The following is a 19,706-nucleotide window of genomic DNA, read 5'->3' on the forward strand; positions in this document are numbered from 1 at the left end:
TTATTGCCGGTTCTTCTATTCCGTTCTACGCCCTTGATTTGAGAACTGGCAGTAAATGTAAAATTAGAAGCATTTAGTGTATACATATTTCTTTTTTGACGTTCTTGTACGTATACATTGTGCTACTTGTACTCGTATGAATAAATGATTTTTCCTAAATTCTTACATCAGATCTAAATTGATGAGATTTTTCCTAAAAATGTGGACAAACTGACCTACGATATTTAATACACGTCTCCGGAAGCTTCAGAATAATAATAATAGTCCAGCATTTTTGATCGTTTTTATTTCATAAAATCGACTTATTCTACGCCAAGCGCATCTGTTCTACGCTGGCCACTCCCGTCCATTCTCTGATATTGCGGATGCGCTTGGCGAAGAATAAGAAGAAGTATGATGAGCTGCCATCCTCCAGGCACTACAATAGAAGAACCAACTGTACCCTCACGATGTCTTCCTTCACCGTACGAGCGAGTGTTAGATCCGCACATAACTACTACACTACACACCCTGCAATAGATCATGTTCAAATATTTTGCAATGAAACATAATTCAAATCAAACTGATAACGATCTGATCGTTAGTTTTACAAAATCTTTTCAGTGTGCAAATTGAGCATTTCTCAAAACCGTGTAACGTGCAAAGTTTCGTGTTTCCATGTGTAATGGAGTGTGCACGCGAGGGTGTACGGAATTAGCTCCAACGCCAATCTGTCTGCCCCTTGCCTCGTACGCTTACTGTGAATCATTAGATCACGCATATTAAAATGCCCTTGAACACACTATTTACTTATTATGTAAAGAAACAGACGCAACAACAAATTATTGCACACAGGAATTATAGAAATTATTCAAAATAAAAATCATTTATTCATATAGGTGTACACTTATGAACGGCAAAAAAGAAATATATATTAAATGCTTCTAATTTTACATTTACTACCAGTTCTCAAATCAAGGGCGTAGAACGGAAGAGAAGAACTGGCAGTAAACTCTCCACCACTCTTTATAATCGCCAAGTTTTTTGTTTAACACAATGTTTGTAAGGAGCTGCAACCATTTAACCATGGCATCAACTGTTACAAAAATAATTTTTATCACCTTATTATTTAATTATTTCATTTGTACTGTAAATATCGATGGTACTAAAAGACTTTTTAGACCATAGCTGCTTTTTTACTGTGTTAGGTTTTTAATTAAATCGTATTTTTATATAATTGTATAATCGTACTGTCTACGAATCGAATTGTAGTTAAAAGATACATCTATGTATATACACATACCTACCATTATTTAATGATAATTTAACCCTATATAATTTCATACTATGGGTACTAGCGATGTATGTACCCAATTTCAAAATATGTAGTTCAATATCCGTAGCGCTGGTGTGGGAAACTTGGGATCGCGTGGTTCAAAACTCATTATTGAAGTTGGTGACTTTACTGCAAATATCGATGCAGGCGAAAAAGAATCTTAAGGAAGTTAAAACTCAAAATGGGTTACAAACGAGTACATCTTACATAACTGCTTGCATAGTTGTATTATTGTAATTTTGCTAAAATTACCAATGGATCCTTACATAGTAGCCTATCATCTCGCGATCAGGCAAATCTGTGGCCGAGAGAAGCAGCTGGGGATTGTCAAATCTCACCATTCCTGAAAAGGGGCTTGCTTTGCTTACCTTTGGTGGGCTTGGCGTTTCCCGCCGGGCCCAAGTGACAACTATTCCGGAAATGTCGTCATGATATTTATGGGCGAGTCGGAGCTAGCATCACCTCTTGTGTTATTCATCTTACTGACATTTGACAATTCTATGGTGGAATTTTTCTAGCTGCGATCTGTGCTCTAGCAACATGTCGGATAGCCCATTTCGGGATACCCTCATGCTAGTATCAACCTCCAGATCTCACCTGGCTCTTTCAAAGAAGGCTTTTTAATTTCCACGTGGTTTTAAGAGTCCCAAAAAGCTCAGAATTTCATTTCATATTAGCGCTATGCGAACCCACTTGTTACTATAATTGTAACAAAAGCGTTTGATATTAAAGAATTAAAACGAAGCATTTATATTAATTCCGTGGGCGAAGTTAACCGCTAACAGACAGTCAATTATAAATTTAACTATTCACTATCTTCTCCAAATTTATACAATTTGACCTCGCGGACTACACATATGTAGGCGCCGTATGTCATCATAACTTCTGATTTTAATGTTACAATTCGTGAACCACGTACATTTGGTGAAACAATTCAATTAGTTTCATTTGAGTCAAGTTCGACTCCCGATTAAACATTGTTTATTTAGTTGAAACTTATCTTTATTAGTAAAATTTAAGGAAAAAGAGTACAGGATTATCTTAGATTTAGAAAAATCACATTTATTTACAAAACTGTTCTATTAAACCATCTTAATATATTAAATTTATGTTAACAAAATCAATATGTGTCGTAAGTGGCTTTAAAATTTTATTTCTCCTCTTTCTCCAAGTGTGTGTAATTCACGAGAACATACGGCCATCACAGTTACCTGGTGTTTTATGTCTGCATTTAATTAAATATCTTAATTTGATTCGTGTAGCTCCAAATCACTATAGAACAGTAATTCTCCTATGAACACAAAACATTAGTATAATTTACATATAAACTTGTCTTTCATCGGGGGGTACTTATAATCTATTATATCCAATCAAACTGTGAAACTTCAACCTCAACAAATGTTAATTGAAGATATCGCCTCTTTGGACGGCTTGCTCAAAGATACGTGCAAGTGAACAATGCAAAACAATGTAATAGAACAGCAAATACGGTCTTTGATCTACGCGAGTACATTAAGATATACTTCACATATAAACGCGGCTTTACATCCTTCTATTGCCACAAAGTTTGCATTTGCAACGGAGTACAGCAAGAATAGCATCCGTGCACAATTAAGTTGTTGGGAGTGTTCAGAGGAGTTGTTCGGAATTAACCTGTAGACTTTCATCATCGAACATCGAGGCTGAATACGAAATTCCACCCGTATCACCTCGACGTCTGTCGTTCCACAAGTGAGCGTTTTTTACCACTATGTGGAACCAGCTGCCCACCGAAGTATTTCCGAACCAATTCGACTCAGAGTCCTTCAAGAATAGGGCTCACCAATTCTTAGCAATCTTGAGCCACCCTAACATCAGGTTCGGCCATTTGCCTCCTTTTCTAAAAAAATGTGTGAACTTATGTACACGCGTTAGAAGTTATACTTCTTTGGCGTAACAAATCTTTTCAAAAATTTGATTCTAAGTTTGTAGAAAAAACTACACTTACAGAAAAAAGGTATTTAGTACATTAGTTAAATAAAGTTTATTTTAATATCACAAAAAAACTAAAATGTTGACTATTGCTAACTTCAGGGTGTCGGTTTTAGTGACGGAGTGCGCGCGCATCGTTCGTTCGCGCAAATGAAACTCCTCTTACGATGGAACTAAACAAATGAATAATATAGGCTACGATAAACACATTAACGCTGAAATGGTTCCAGGGTATCTGGGATCGCATCAAAGTAACATCAAATCACTTAGAAAGCATTTCGTATCGACTCATCCATTACATTAGGCTTATCTGCCATCAATGGCCTCCACACCTCGCCACCTTTTCGATTCATCTTCATCACATTATATTTTTGTAATTTATGTGTGAAGACTTCGGTAAAATGAAAGCAATCCAAATCACTTGTTCGCCCTTTTAATAAGCTTTTTAACTAGAAAATATACAGGCTCATCTCCTATGCGTTTAAGATGATAGATATATGCAAGTTATTGTCAAATCGGTGCCATTTTCAATCGTATGTCATAAGTTATCAGTAGCTATGCGTGAAGATATACAAAAAAACGTGTGTGTGAAGTTATGTACATGCGTTAGAAGTTATAGTTCTTTGGCGTAACAAGATAAAAATCTTAAAAAAAAAATATTCTACGTTTGTTGAAAAAACGACCAACAATAGAAAAAAGGTATTTAATACATTGAAAGTTTTATTATAACGCATTATCTAGTTAAATAAAGTTTATTTAAATATCACAAAAAAATATTAATATAAAGAAATCGTTTTTTTTTGATTTTCAAATTTTGAGTTTGCTAACTTCAACGTTTTTTGTGACGGTGCGCGCTAAAAATTTACTCTCATCATTTAATGTAATAAACATATTGTGACAATAATTAAATAACTTTTTTCCTTTAAAAAAGAGGTTCCAGTTATACACTACGCACCTTATACACACAGCTAAATAAGGCTATCGACACATCCGCGGCGTGTTCTAAAGGAACACATAACTTAGTTTTTGGTTCGGTTTATTTCTTACAATTAATTATGGATACTTTTTAAAGTACGCAACTTTGTTGATGGTATACTTCAGTAGAGATTTTATTGGAATAACGCGCCTGACTTCGAAGTCGTGTGTTCGAAATACGCGTATTAAAAAGTGTAATTGAAATGGCGCTGGACCGGGCACATGACGAGAGATAGCAGGTTGAATTGGACAAAAATAATTACACAATGGCAACCACGCCATGGAAAAAGGAAAAGAGGAAGACAGAGCAAGTGATGGGCAGACGATGTAAAGAGACTAGGAGGCACAACTTGGACAAGAAGAGCTAACATCAGAAAAGAATGGAAGCAGCTGGAGAGGCCTATGTGTCACAGGACACGCTGATTACCTAAAACGGGTCAAGTGATGTATTAGAGTTAAGTTATATGTATTATATTATACTGGTTGTCAGAAATAAAGGCTTAATAATAATAATAATAATTAACACTTGCAATTACGAAAACATTCTGAGAAAATAGGCATGTCATAGACAGTACGAGCAGTAATTAGTAAATCAAAACCGTGTAGGTATATACTTTGAAATATGTAGTTTTATAAACAAGATCGTAAATTGCTTACGCAAATGGTGAATAAGCTTATTCCCGACAATACGATAATAGTTTCAATACGCATGGATGATCCTACTTTTCCTTATGATAAATGAAACAGACACAGAAAGTCCAGATGTTAAGGGGTTTTAAACTTTGTAGGACCGTCGACAAATTCAAAACATTATTTATATAAATCATTGTCATAATTTTAAAAAAGAGACAAATTTCGTAAAAAATGTGCGTGCGTACAAAGTACACATGTCAGAAGTGAAGCTTTGTATTAATTATTGAGTAATTAAGCTGCCCAAATACCATAATTTAGTTTTACCAGTCTTTCTTAATGAATGATACTAAGGCTAATTAAAAACCAGAACTAAAATTAGTTGTTGTGTATATAGAAATACCACCATAAATTACTATATTTATTACCAAATAATATAACAAATTAATTAGTATCATAATTGCTAACATATATCCAGATTTTTTTAAATAGACAACTGGGTCTTAGCAAAAAAGGTCTTGGTTCTGTGCCCTTATAAAAATGGTAAAACAAAAAAATGGTAATTAAGTTACTTAATAAAATAATAATTATATTGTATTTAAAACACCATCGGTGTTCAAGTCTCAGTCGCTCTCTCCCTTTTCTTCGACATAAACGCTGCACATCTTCGTGACGTTCCATAAAAAATTTACCCTCATGCGCGTCAAGAAGTTTCACTTCAAAAAATCTAGTTATTAATTTACATTTCAACTTTACAATACAGTTCTTTAAAGAGTCTCTCGAGCGAACTTTATTTTAAGTAAAAGATATGTTATATTAGACCACAACAAAGTTATGAATATATTATAGTAACATAGGAAGATGCAGTATTTATAATATTCCTAACCAACTTAGTAATAATAATAATTGTATATTAATAAACAGAAAATTAAAAACTATCGCAATACAGCGAGGAAATGCTGCCGTTAAAGGTACCACAGAGACCAAACTTTTTAAATTTGTTTTAATTATCCATTTTTATTATTAGAACGAGTGGAGAAAGTAAATTATAGACAGAGTCAGTTACTGAAGGTAGCTAGGATATAGGATGACAAGTAAAAAAAATGTAAAATAATTTAAGCTGTATATTATAATTATTTAAGGAGGTCTGACCGCCGCGTGCGTCACAGTCACGTCGTACTCCGCTATAATAAATCATTAAAAATACAACAAACGAATATTCGCGAATTCGGAGTACAAAAAACTATAAAGTAGTGCTTATAGTATCAGTGCAAGTGATTGTGAAGGATTTATTAGACTAATTTCCGATATAAATCTAGTAAAACATACAAACATTTCAAAAGTGTAGCAAATGTTTAAAACTTGTAAATAGCATTAAAACGATTAAATAGTGCAATCCTGAAGAAAACTTTTAATAGTTCAAATATCGGATCGACGTAAATACATAGTGTAACGAAGCTCCGTATTTCTACGAATAAACTGTGAATATACTGTGAACTCCGGTGTAAAAACATTTAAATTTCATACATATTGTGATAAACTATACTGCAACTAAAACATCCAAGTGCAAACTGTGTTATCAAGATAATTATTCAGTGGTTAAAAAGTGGAAAAAACTTTTGAGGTTACCTGCCAAACAAACCGAGTATAGACTATAGACACAATTTCAACAAAACTAAGGCGGGTCAGTACTACCAACATAATAGTCCTATTAAGCTGCGTTCACAATAATACGTTTCATTTCACGTAAGCGACAGCGGCAAAAACGGATAACCTTCAATCTTTTTTTGAACAAATGAAAATAGAAATGTCAAAACAAACCGATGACATTATGGCACGGATTGATGAAAAACTAGTTCCTTTTAGACTTGAAATGCAGGAATTAAAATCAGAAAATGAGAAATTAAAGGAAAAAATAAACAATCTTGAAAAATATAGAAGATACAACAACCTAATTTTATATGGAGTAAAAGAAACCGAAACATCGACTATCGACCTAATCGAAATAATCAAAAAGAAATTTGAACATGATTTAAACATTACTTTTGAAGATAGGGATGTGAACACGATCTATAGAATTGGCAAAAATAACACAAAAAACGGAAAAGAAAGGCCTATCCTCCTAACATTCGTGAACGCCTGGAAGAAAAACGAGATAGTGGTAAATAAAAAGAAATTGAAAAACTTGTATTTATCTGAAGACTACCCGAAAGAAATATTGGACATGAGAAAGAAACTACAACCAAAAGTGGAAGAGGAAAGGAAGAAGGGCAATTACGCATACATAAACTACGACAAGCTAATTATTAAACAGGGCAAACCAGGTAACGAAAAACGCAAAAGGGAAACATCAACCTCGCCTAACGCAATAGAGCACCCTCACAAACAACAACTGTCAACAAAAACAGCTCGGTTAAATGCATTCGACATAATGAGGAATAGAAGTAATTCCTTACCTTCTGCCAATGTGCCAACCGTTCAGAATCTATAGGATATTGCCATCAGCCACCGGAACAAAACATTAAACAGACGAGAACTAATAGATAAAAGAAACAAAACATTCCCCAATCCGACTTGTCATCGTGGGGAATCAGACTACAACCCTCCACCAAATAGAGAAATAGATCATGGTATGAAACAAACACTCAAAATCTGCAATTATAATGTAAAATCGCTAGGATCAATAGAACGATTCCTTGAATTGACTAATGCTCTAAAAAATATTAACTGGGACATTATAGGCCTTGCAGAAGTCCGAAAAATGGGATGTAAGATAGAAGAGCACAGCGACCTTATATTTTGCTATATTGGCGAAACTAAAGGACTATATGGAGTGGGATTCCTTATCAAGAAAATGTATAAAAATAACATCATCAACTTTATAGGAATCTCTGAAAGAGTAGCACTTCTACAAATGAAGTTTGATTGCTTCTCTTTTTCAATAATCCAAGCATATGCACCGACAGAGAGATCAACAGAAGAAGAAATTGAAAATTTTTACAAAGACATTGAATTTGCTCACACAAAGACAGAAGGGAAGGTCATTGTCATGGGAGATTTCAACGCGAAAATAGGATGTCCAAAAACAAACTACTATCCAGTAATGGGTAAATTTGGTTACGGAGTGCGGAATGATAGAGGGGAACGGCTCTTAATTTATGCTCATCAATACAAACTATCCATAATGAACTCATTTTTCAAAAAGAAAGCAAGCTCTAGATGGACATGGTTATCACCCGACCACAAAACTAAAAATGAAATAGATTTTATTATGATAACCCACAACAAACTTATAACTAATATTGAGGTACTTAACAAAGTTGAATTCTCTTCCGATCATAGATTAGTGAGAGCAACATTACTTTTGAGTAGTCCAGTAAAGAGCAGAAAAACCTATACAACACCAGCTAATATCCCCAAGACAGAAACAGAAATAAAGTGCTACATCGGAAATCTACAAAAACATACAGAAAATATAAAAACAGACAGCATTGATATCCAAACATACTACAATATCCTGGAAAAAGGCATAACAGAGAGCTTAAAATACAAAACCAATATGTATCCCCACCAACACAATATCTTCTCAAAAGACACAATGTGTTCAGTCATATTATGTTTGTAATTTTAATATTTAGTAATAAAGTAGATTCAACGCGAAGCAGACGTTTCATTGCACTAAAATTATACTTAATAGTTAACCAGTCAAAAAGCAACCTTATCGCCGCAACATATGGTCGCAATCTCGCCGGATATTGTGTCTACTGAGCTGCATCGAAGGAACAATAGACTACGCATTCCATTGCGATAAGGAACTCGTTTAGCAACTATTTTGTGCAATTTTAGACTTATAACTTTTGAATATTATTGAAATAGAACGTGCAAGTGACTTTAAAGTGATCAAATAATGGCAAATGTGGAACAATTATTAAGTGTACTTGAGAATAATAATGAACTATTGAAAAAGACTCAAATAAATATTAAAAAATGTGCAAAGGCTAGACTTACGAAAGGTTATCTACAAACACGGATGGAGTGTATAGAAAGTTACTGGAAGACTTATAAAAGTGCACATTTAGATTTAATAAAAATTACGCCGCGTGAACAAAAGTCAATTTTACCATATTTTGTCAATGAGGATTATTATTTGATCGAGGATTTATATTTATGTATGGTGTCTGACATTAAGGATATGTTAGAAGGTCTTGAAATTCAAAGAGGACAACAATCCTGTATTCAGGGGAACGGCTCCACTGCAGTCGAACACAACGTACAATCACAGGTTCGACTCCCGCGCATTGAATTACCTACTTTTTCGGGTGATTACGAAGAATGGCCTTCTTACAAAGATATTTTTGTTGCACTGGTACATGATAACACGTCACTGTCTAATGTTCAACGACTACATTATTTGAAATGCAGCATAACAGGTGAAGCAGCATCCTTATTAAAACACATCCAAATCACCGAGTCGAATTACTTATCTGCTTGGGAGACTTTAAAAATTAGATATGGAAATAAACGTATGATAATTAATTCATTATTTAAACGATTATTTTCACAAAAGAAAATTATGTCACAATCGGCTTTACAATTAAAAGGAATATTAGATACAACAAATGAAGTTTTAAACAGCTTACAAAATCTTAAGGTATCTACAGAGTCATGGGACCCTATAATTGTATTTTTAGTCGTTCAAAGGTTGGATCCAGATACTCACAAAGAATGGGAACAATTTTCGTATGATATGAGTCAAGAAGAATTATCTACCTGGTTTGAATTACAGAAGTTTTTAGAAGGAAAATTTAGAACGTTAGAATTGTTAAATCCACCTTTTAAACCAACTCTCAAGCCGTTAAGAGAACGTGTTTTCCACATGTCTATAGAGAAGACATGTATTATGTGTAAGGAAAATCATAGCTTATGTCGTTGTAAAACATTCTCAAAAATGTCACCTGCAGAAAGAAGTCACTATGCACAACACAACAAACTCTGCTTCAACTGCTTGGCTCCAGGGCATTCGGCATTTAGATGTAATTTACCTCTTTCATGTCGAATATGCAAGGCTCGTCATCATTCTCTTCTTCATCAGTCAACTAAAGCAAATGCGTCGGCATCTTTAGAACTCCAGCAACCGATGACATTACCTCAGGAAGAGGAGAAGACTCTTGGTACAATGACAGCTTTACATAATGTTACAGAACATATCAATCTATTGGCAACCGCAATTGTGGTTATAAAGGGAAACTATGGGCACACAACTGTACTTAGGGCGCTAATAGATTCGGGGTCGCAGTCATGCTTTATCACTCAAAAGGCAACTCAAGCACTAAAATTGCAACGCAAACCTGTAAATTTGGTCGTCACGGGTATGGATAATATGAAGGTAAACATCAAACAAGAAGTCAATTTTGATTTATTGTCACGCTGGGAACCTAACTTTGAGCTACCAATACACGCCTACGTGATGTCACAGCCATTAAAGTTTAACATACCTTCATCAGAATATTTGCAACAGGAACTGCGTCATTTTGAGAAATTGAATCTAGCAGATCCAAATTTTATGGATTCCGGAGCATTGGATTTGCTATTAGGGGTGCAAGAGTATACAGCAATTCTTAAACAAGGATTAATCAAGGGTCCATCAGGCACAATATGCGCACAGAAAACCAGCCTGGGATGGATTGTGATGGGTGGAATAAACATCAACATGAAACCAAAGCATAAAGCCATAATGGCAATGAATATTACAACTGATGCAAGTTTTAATGATTTAATTAAAACTATTTGGGAGATAGATACAGACACAAAACGTAATTTAACTAAAGAAGAATTGAGATGTGAAGAATTTTATAAAGAAACTCATGCTAGGAATAACGAAGGAAGGTATATAGTTAGATTACCCTTTAAAACTGAAGCACCATTGTCATCTGAAGGAAATACAAAAGAAACAGCAATTAAGAGATTAATGCAGCTTGAAAGAAGATTTAGTAGAAATCCAGAACTAAAAGACGAATATCTGAAAGTAATAAACGAATATAAAACATTAAATCATATTGAAGAAGTACCTGAAAAAGAATTACATAAAAAATCAGTTTACTTACCTCACCACGCTGTTGTCCGTCAGGACAAAGAAACTACGAAGACACGAGTTGTTTTTGATGCTTCCTGTAAGGGCTCCAACAATATTTCACTTAACGAGGAGCTTCTGTCAGGTCCAGTTTTGCAAGAAGATTTAAGAAATTTAATCATGAGATGGCGTATTCATGCAATTTGTTTCGTCTCAGATATTCAAATGATGTATAGAATGATAAAAATTCATAGAGATGATGTTGATTATCAGCGTATAGTATGGAGAGAAAATCCATCCGATGAGATACGTGACTATCGCCTTCTTACTGTAACGTTCGGGACAGCCTCAGCACCGTATCTTGCAGTAAAAACTTTGAAGCAACTAGCGCTTGATGAAGGGGATAAGTTTCCTGAAGCAGCTAGAATATTAAATGAAGATTTCTATGTTGATGATTGCATGTCTGGAAGTGATGACGTTCAAAAAGCAATTCAGATTAGCAAGGATTTAAAAGAATTGTTACGTAGAGGAGGATTCGAGTTGAAGAAATGGTCCTCTAATAATACTGAATTTATGCAAAGTTTAAAACCAGACGAAAGAACTACTAAAGCTCATTTCGATTTAAAACTAGATGGAATAATTAAAGCACTAGGGGTTCAATGGAATTTAGGGAATGATCGATTTGAATACAACTTAGACTTACCTGAAGTCGATGAAGAAAACATTATCACGAAGCGGAATATCCTCTCAGAAATACAAAAGTTGTTCGACCCTTTAGGTTGGATCGCACCTAGTATTGTTCAAGCTAAAATATTAATTCAAAAACTATGGCTTGAGAAGGTTGATTGGGATGAGGATCTTAACATTTTTCTGAAAGAAGAATGGTTGAAGATTCGCCGAGATCTTATGAATGTGAATAACATTTCTATCGATCGATGGTTAAGTACTTCATGCTCCAACATGGATACAATTCAAATTCATGGTTATTGTGATGCTTCTATTTTAGCTTACGCCGCCGTGGTGTATTGCCTAGTCAAGAAAACGGACGGTTCATGTAGAACATCATTAATTGCAGCCAGAACTAGAGTGGCTCCCCTCAAGACAATTTCGTTGCCAAAATTAGAACTTTCTGGAGCTTTGCTTTTATCCCGATTATTGAACCAAGTAGCACAGGCCATGAGAATACCGATGGAAAGAGTTTTCGCATGGACAGATTCATCTATAGTCATAGCTTGGTTGTCTGGTGAACCCACGAAATGGAAGCCATTTGTGGCCAATCGTGTAGTAGAAATTTTAGCAAATCATAAAAGAGAACAATGGCATCATGTCCAGTCACAAGAAAATCCAGCAGATATTGCATCTAGAGGTATGTTTATCTCCGATTTGAAACACTGCAACCTTTGGTGGAAAGGACCTACTTGGTTACAAAAAGGAGAAATCATCTTAACAGACGAGAACATATTTACAACAGATCTAGAAAAGAAAAAGGAAAGAATTAAAACTCTCATATTGACAAACATTAAAGAAGAAAAGAGATTTTCTGAAAAATTTGAAAGATTTACTACCTTAAATGAACTATTAAGAACCATAGCTTTTTGTAAAAAGTTTATCAAGTTTAAAAAGGATAATAAAAATATAACAATCACAACAGAAGATATAGAAGAAGCGTTACTAACATGTATCAAAATAGTGCAAAATGAAGAATTCGAAACTGAAATAGATTCGTTAAAGAAAAAGAACAATATTAAAAAGAACAGTAAATTGAAGACGCTTAATCCATTTTTAGATAATAATGGAGTGCTCAGGGTGGGCGGAAGATTAGCAAAATCAAGTTTAGAAACAAATACTAAACATCCTATAATCATTGGAAACAACAACACTCTTGTCTCACTTATTATCGCCGACGCTCATAAAAGAACATTACATGGAGGTATTCAGCTAATGCTTTGTTATTTACGCTCTAAATATTGGGTATTGCGTGCAAAAGACATGACAAAGAAGCATATCCATCGATGTCTAATTTGCGCTAAGGAAAGTGCAAGGGTAAAAACTCAATTAATGGGTGATTTACCTTCCGTTCGTACTACACCTTCTCGACCATTTATCAATGCAGGTGTAGATTTCGCTGGTCCAATTCAAATTTTGATGAACAAAGGAAGAGGTATCAAAACAAACAAAGCCTACGCTGCGATTTTTGTCTGTATGTCTACTAAAGCAATTCACTTAGAACTAGTCGGTGACATGACGTCAAATTCATTCATAGCTGCATATAGACGATTTACATCAAGAAGAGGCAAATGCGCACATCTTTGGAGTGATCAGGGAAAAAACTTCGTAGGAGCAAACAAAGAGTTATGTAAAGCATGGGAAGAAGCAAAATTGCAATTTGACCAAGAAATCATAGACAGCTTAGCAAATGATGGCACTCAGTGGCACTTCATTCCTGCATACTCACCAAACTTCGGAGGACTCTGGGAGGCTGGAGTTAAGTCAATGAAGTATCATTTAAAACGAATTCTTAATAACAACCTTACCTTCGAAGAGTTGTCCACTGTATTATGTGAAATCGAAGCCTGTCTTAACTCACGGCCACTCTGCCATATAAGCCAAGCAGATGATACTCTTGATCCACTAACACCTGGACACTTTCTAATTGGTGAAGCCCCAATAGTTGTGCCGCATCCAAATTTGAACGATATCAAAATTTCGCATTTAGCCCGTTGGCAATATACACAAAAGCTATTAAACGATTTTTGGTGTCGTTGGCAAAATGAATACGTGACCAATCTACAACAACGGCCAAAATGGTTAAAAAGAATAGAAGAATTTAAAATTGGTGATATCGTACTGATAAAACAACAAAATTTACCACCTGGAAAATGGATCCTTGGACGAATTACTGAAAAACATCCAGGATCAGATGGTGTAACTAGAGTTTATAGCGTTAAAAATGGAAATAATATTGTTAAACGATCTGTATCTAATCTTTGCTATCTCCCAATTAATGAAGCTTAAGTGCCAAATTGTTAAAGTATATATTAAGGGTTTGCATGTAATCTTTTGAAAGGACATTAAAGGTCCTTTGGTGGGCGGATATGTTCAGTCATATTATGTTTGTAATTTTAATATTTAGTAATAAAGTAGATTCAACGCGAAGCAGACGTTTCATTGCACTAAAATTATACTTAATAGTTAACCATTCAAAAAGCAACCTTATCGCCCGAACACAATGGAACTTTTATAAAGGCGCACGGAACTACTACACACAAAGAACAAAACTAAAGATATGAAAACAGAACTAAGCAGAATATACAAAGAGACTAATAGATCAATCCGTAAGGACTACAACAACCACAGATACGAGACTATTACAAGGAACATTAAACATTTTAGAAGTGCCAAAAAAGCATACAAAGAACTAACTACACACAAGTCCTGGATTCAAAAACTTGAAAATAACTCACTAAAAACAAAATCCAGAAAAGATGTAATAAATCACGCTACTAACTTCTACAAAAACTTATATAGTAAACAAAATAACCCCGAAATCATATCGCAAACAACCCATACGAACACGACAGATCACATCAGACAAATTGAATACTCCGAAGTTTATGATCATATGAAAAAGCTGAAAGCCGAGAAGAGTCCCGGACCAGACGGAATATGCAATGAGGCACTTAAAATAGGAGCACCCATTTTAACATATCATTTTACGCGATTGTTCAATAAGATACTAGATGAAGAAAAGGTACCAAAACAGTGGTGTACATCGGATATAATCCTTCTCTTCAAGAAAGGAAATCCCTTAGATATAGGGAATTACAGGCCCATAAGTCTGCTGGCAAGTATTTATAAACTATTTTCATCCATAATCTTAAAGAGAATATCTGACGATATTGATAAGCAGCAACCAAAAGAACAGGCAGGATTCAGATCAAGCTTCAGCACAATGGACCACATACAGACATTAGAACAAGTCATAGAAAAATACAGAGAATACAATAGACCTCTGTATGTGGCGTTCATTGACTATAGCAAAGCTTTTGATAGCATTAGTCACTGTGCAATCTGGAACGCTTTACAATATTCAAATATCAACCAGAAATACATCAATGTTTTGAAATATATCTATACAAAAAGCACGAGCAGAGTTAAATTAGAAACTAGAGGTGACGAAATAAACATAGAACGCGGAGTTAGACAAGGTGATCCTCTTTCCCCGAAGCTGTTTATAGCAGTCCTTGAAACTATCTTCCAAAAACTAGACTGGAAGAACAGCGGAGTGTACATAAACGGACAATACTTAAACAATCTGAGGTTCGCAGATGATATTGCTGTTATTGCTGAGACTGCAAAAGACTTAGACGAAATGATGAGATCACTGGACTGCGAAAGTTCCAAAATCGGCCTTGAAATGAATGTAAATAAAACGAAGATACTAACGAACAATCGGGAGCGCCAGATAGTGATAAAAGGTAATAATATAGAATACGTCAGGCAATACATATACTTGGGCAAACAAATTTCCTTCAAAACTTCAAATAACGAAGAAGAAGTGACAAGGAGAATCAACACAACTTGGAAGAAATTCTGGGCATTAAAAGAAATCTTAAAAGGCAATTACAGCTCACACATGAAAAGGACAATATTTGATACATGCCTGTTACCTTGCTTGCTGTATGGCTGCCAAACTTGGACCTTTACAAATAAAATAAAACAAAAAATTAAAAGTAACCAAACAGCAATGGAAAGGAGTATGCTGAAAATTAGGAGAATACACAAAATTAGGAGCGAAGAAATTCGTCAAAAAACCAAATTAACTGATGCTCTCAGGCACGCACTCTTACTCAAATGGAGATGGGCTGGACACATCTCACGATACCGAGACAGAAGATGGACCATTGAAACCACACGATGGAAAGGACCCATGGGGAAGAGAAATGTTGGTCGACAATTAAGACGGTGGGCTGATGATATAACACACGTCGCAGGAAACGACTGGATACAAATAGGCAGAGACAGGGAGTCATGGAAAAGGATGGAGGAGGCCTTTACCCAACAGGGATCCAAACCTTGTACATAAATAATAATACTAACGGTAATTATAAGTAACCATTTTAAATTTAAGCAATTAAGTACTAACAACATTGTAAAACATAAGCAAGTTTTGGAATAAATGGCTTTATTATTATTATTATTATTATTATTATTATTATTATTTTTGTCATGATTGAACTGAAATTGATGAAATAAAACGTTTTTATTATTATTAGTGAGTGTTAAATAAATTAGTATTTTAATTCTAGTATTTCTGCATTAAAGAAAAAACTTTTTAACCGGATTGAAGTTATGTATGCAACTATTTAACATAATTTTAAATTTATCCGACGTTTCGCGTGCTTTACAGCGTGCGTGGTCACGGTGACTGAAGACAAAAGATGTTGGATGTCAAAAAGTATCACAACTGTAGAGAAAGTTGCATTATCTGTATTTATTTCCCCGGAGTTGGTATCGACTAAAAGATGGAGGGTTTTGGCAAAAATGGCTCACGGTGTCCTCTATTTTCGCGGATTGTTTTTCATGAGATTTTAATTTGGATATTATTGGATCCCAGGTGTTTGACCATTTTAGGGCGTCTTCTCTATTGAAATTGGGGTGTTTTTTTATTTCAATGGCTTCGCGTAGACCAATCTTGGGAAGAATCTTTTTTCTTTCGCAAGTACTTTCGGTTGGTCAAAGCGTATGTAGTTATTAGGCCTATCTAGTATGTGTTCACAGACTGCTGATTTTGTGTGTCGTCTATGTCTATGTCTTATGTCTGCAATGTGTTCTTTGAGTCTGCTTGACATATTGCGTTTAGTTTGCCCTATGTACGACAGGCCACAGTCGCAATCCAGTTTGTATACAATACTACACAACTACACTACAAGACAATACTATTTCTGCATTAGTTAAGTAGAATTAACATTGTATTTTAACTCAAGTCATTTTATATTACAATACAATATAAAACATAAGCAGCACAAACCGGTCTTATAAAAAAAACTTTCAGCGTCCATTGACACGCGATGTGCCATCTCGAATTACATACGACTAAATTGTATACAAGGAGTTTTGGCCTTTTTTTAAACTTTCCCGCATCTTAGGATTACAGAAATATGTTAGCGTAAAAATTAGTTTATTAAAATGATATTTAATACATTATTAAAGTATGTATGAGCTTCTGTTTTTGTGTACAACACAGGTCCAATGTTATTAGTAAATTAGGTTTAACATATTATCGTCAAACTGATACGAAAATATTCATACCCATTAACTATTTGAGGTCTATTACTGGACAGGGGCCTCTATTCCAGGTTTTTAGTACCCAACGGGCAGGAGGCTCATCTGATGTTAAGTCTTACCGCCGCCCACGGACACTCGATGCTTGAGGGCTGGCAAGTGCGTTGCCAGCCTTTTAACAATTGGTACGCTCTTTTCTTGATACCATAAGTCGACTCACTTCGACTGACACTGTCAAAACTTCAAAATGCAACATACAATGTCTTGGTTTCATTCATTTACATTAATGAATGCAATTAAATTGAAACTGAAAAAAGTGATAACTCTCAAAGGTAGTATATGATTCAAATACTTGCATATATACGTCATAAAAATTCCAAACTAACATTTAGCAAAGTCGACTTTATAAGTAGCAATACAGCTCATCCCTCTAAAGTACAATTAGTTTGTGTTTGTGTACGTCTTATTGTAATTTCGCTTGACTTATCTCTGAATATATCCTTCCTAAGTAAATATGTACATTCCAACATTATTAAGCTCTTTGTTAAGCGTCTCCTCTCAAGTATGTTTATATTTTTTTAGCTCATTGTAATCTTAACTTACCCAGTCGCGCAGTCTGACGATTGATTAATCTAAAAGATAACATATCGAGAAACAAGGTACAAATTGATTAAGATAATTTTTTTATTTCATACATAGTACATAAAAAGAGAGTCGTATATTTGTTGTTCGAAATACATTTTTATTTTCTTAAATTCTGATGAGGGTTTTTGCGAAGTATTGTAAAGGCAAAATAAAAGTATTGTAGATACACTGACAATATAATACACAATTGTGTAAAGCACATGTTAAGAATATATGGAAACGAGGGACTAAGGGCTTATTATTTTAGTATAAGCCTATTCCCAACGACATTTATTAAAATTAAAAAGTTAAATAAACTTTGAGTTATTGATTTATTTATTATAATTGTTAAGGGACTTTTGTGAAGAGAAATTTTGAATCTTTTATATTTCATTTCGCTTATTCAATCGAACAATTTTGTCTCTTTCTGTCAAATCATATTTATGCTATAATGAAAAGAGATAGTGTATTATTTCTTTAAATAAACACACGACAAGCCTATTCTGTTTTGTTAATATAATTGTTGTATTAATAACATTTTAATCTATTATGATAGCTCTGATCAAATTACAATTCCTTAACGAAGAGTGTCTGATTTCAAATTGACATTAACCTTTGACACCTAACTTAAAATGGTGCCTCTATAGCTGTGTTAATATTATTTATATTCAAACAACAAACTATATTTTAATCATAATTTAGTAGAAGAGAATTATAGTATTGTCTTTGAATTACATAACCTTTACACGTTTAAAGAAAAAACTTTTTAACCGGATTGAAGTTATGTATTATTATTATAAATTTACAACTATTTAACATAATTTTAAATTTATCCGACGTTTCGCGTGCTTTACAGCGTGCGTGGTCACGGTGACTGAAGACAAAAGATGTTGGATGTCAAAAAGTATCACAGCTGTGCACGCTGTAAAGCACGCGAAACGTCGGATAAATTTAAAATTATGTTAAATAGTTGTAAATTTATAATAATAATACATAACTTCAATCCGGTTAAAAAGTTTTTTCTTTAGAAGAGAATTAGTTCCACTGCTTATATTAAGAGGTAAAGGCCTGGAAAAGACCGCTTATTTGCAATTATATATTTTATTAAAAAACCAAAATTGTGACGATTAAACAACTATATGTTTATAGCGCCTGTATCCTAATAAAAAAAATAATAACTCTCTCCATAGTAGCTTATCATTAAAAAAAATCAAACACACCACTACACGCAATACTCGTCGAGCGAGTTTGCTTATCTTGCCGAAGCCGCGCAAAAATTATTTAAGGAAGTCTATTGAGTATGAGGGTGTGCAATAACTTAATCAATTACCGTCTAAAATTCGTAATATTAGCGCATTTAACCAAATCAATACATTAAAAATACATATCAGAATGAGCCTAGTAAATGAATAATGATAGAATGAGGCTGATGGCGACGTGTATCTCGTTCGTATATACATATTAAGTTTCACATGTAAATAAAATACATTCTTTTGTAATGAGAAATAAAGTTCTTTAAACATTAAATTTCACACAATTATCTCAATGAAGTCTAAATAAATATATTGTCTGCTCGCATCATGAGTGCGTCAAACACGATATTAAACACAAATAATATTTAAAATAAATCCCGTGGCACTCTAACCAATCCACTTCTAGCTGTCTTCAGCCCGTGTTTGTAAATATTTAAAGCTTGTTCAATTTAGTTTTGTTTAAATACTGAAGGGTTACTATTTTTAATTTGTTTAGAAAGCTCAAAATGGTATTACTGTATCGAAGCATGTGCGCCCGTGTATTATTCTTTGAGCTAAAGTTAGGTGCGTAAACAATGATGAA

General features: G+C 34.2%; 2 protein-coding genes across 3 annotated transcripts in view; both read left to right on the forward strand.

The window, feature by feature from the left end:
* The window catches only part of LOC125061831 (division abnormally delayed protein), a 115,285-nt gene that overhangs the window by 49,216 nt on the left and 46,363 nt on the right, over nucleotides 1-19,706 (forward strand). The window lies entirely within an intron of this gene.
* On the forward strand, nucleotides 8,491-14,117 carry LOC125061830. Its single transcript, XM_047667446.1, has 2 exons — nucleotides 8,491-13,436; nucleotides 13,882-14,117. Exons 1-2 carry the CDS (start codon nucleotides 8,799-8,801, stop codon nucleotides 13,888-13,890), a joined length of 4,647 nt encoding a protein of 1,548 aa, XP_047523402.1. The 5' UTR covers nucleotides 8,491-8,798; the 3' UTR covers nucleotides 13,891-14,117.

Source organism: Pieris napi, chromosome 24 (genome assembly GCF_905475465.1).
Source record: "Pieris napi chromosome 24, ilPieNapi1.2, whole genome shotgun sequence".
Classification (NCBI taxonomy): domain Eukaryota; kingdom Metazoa; phylum Arthropoda; class Insecta; order Lepidoptera; family Pieridae; genus Pieris; species Pieris napi.

What these genes read in the sequence shown, in the direction of transcription:
- LOC125061830 (XM_047667446.1), top strand. Translation starts at nt 8,799, where the DNA reads ATGGCAAATGTGGAACAATTATTAAGTGTACTTGAGAATAATAATGAA.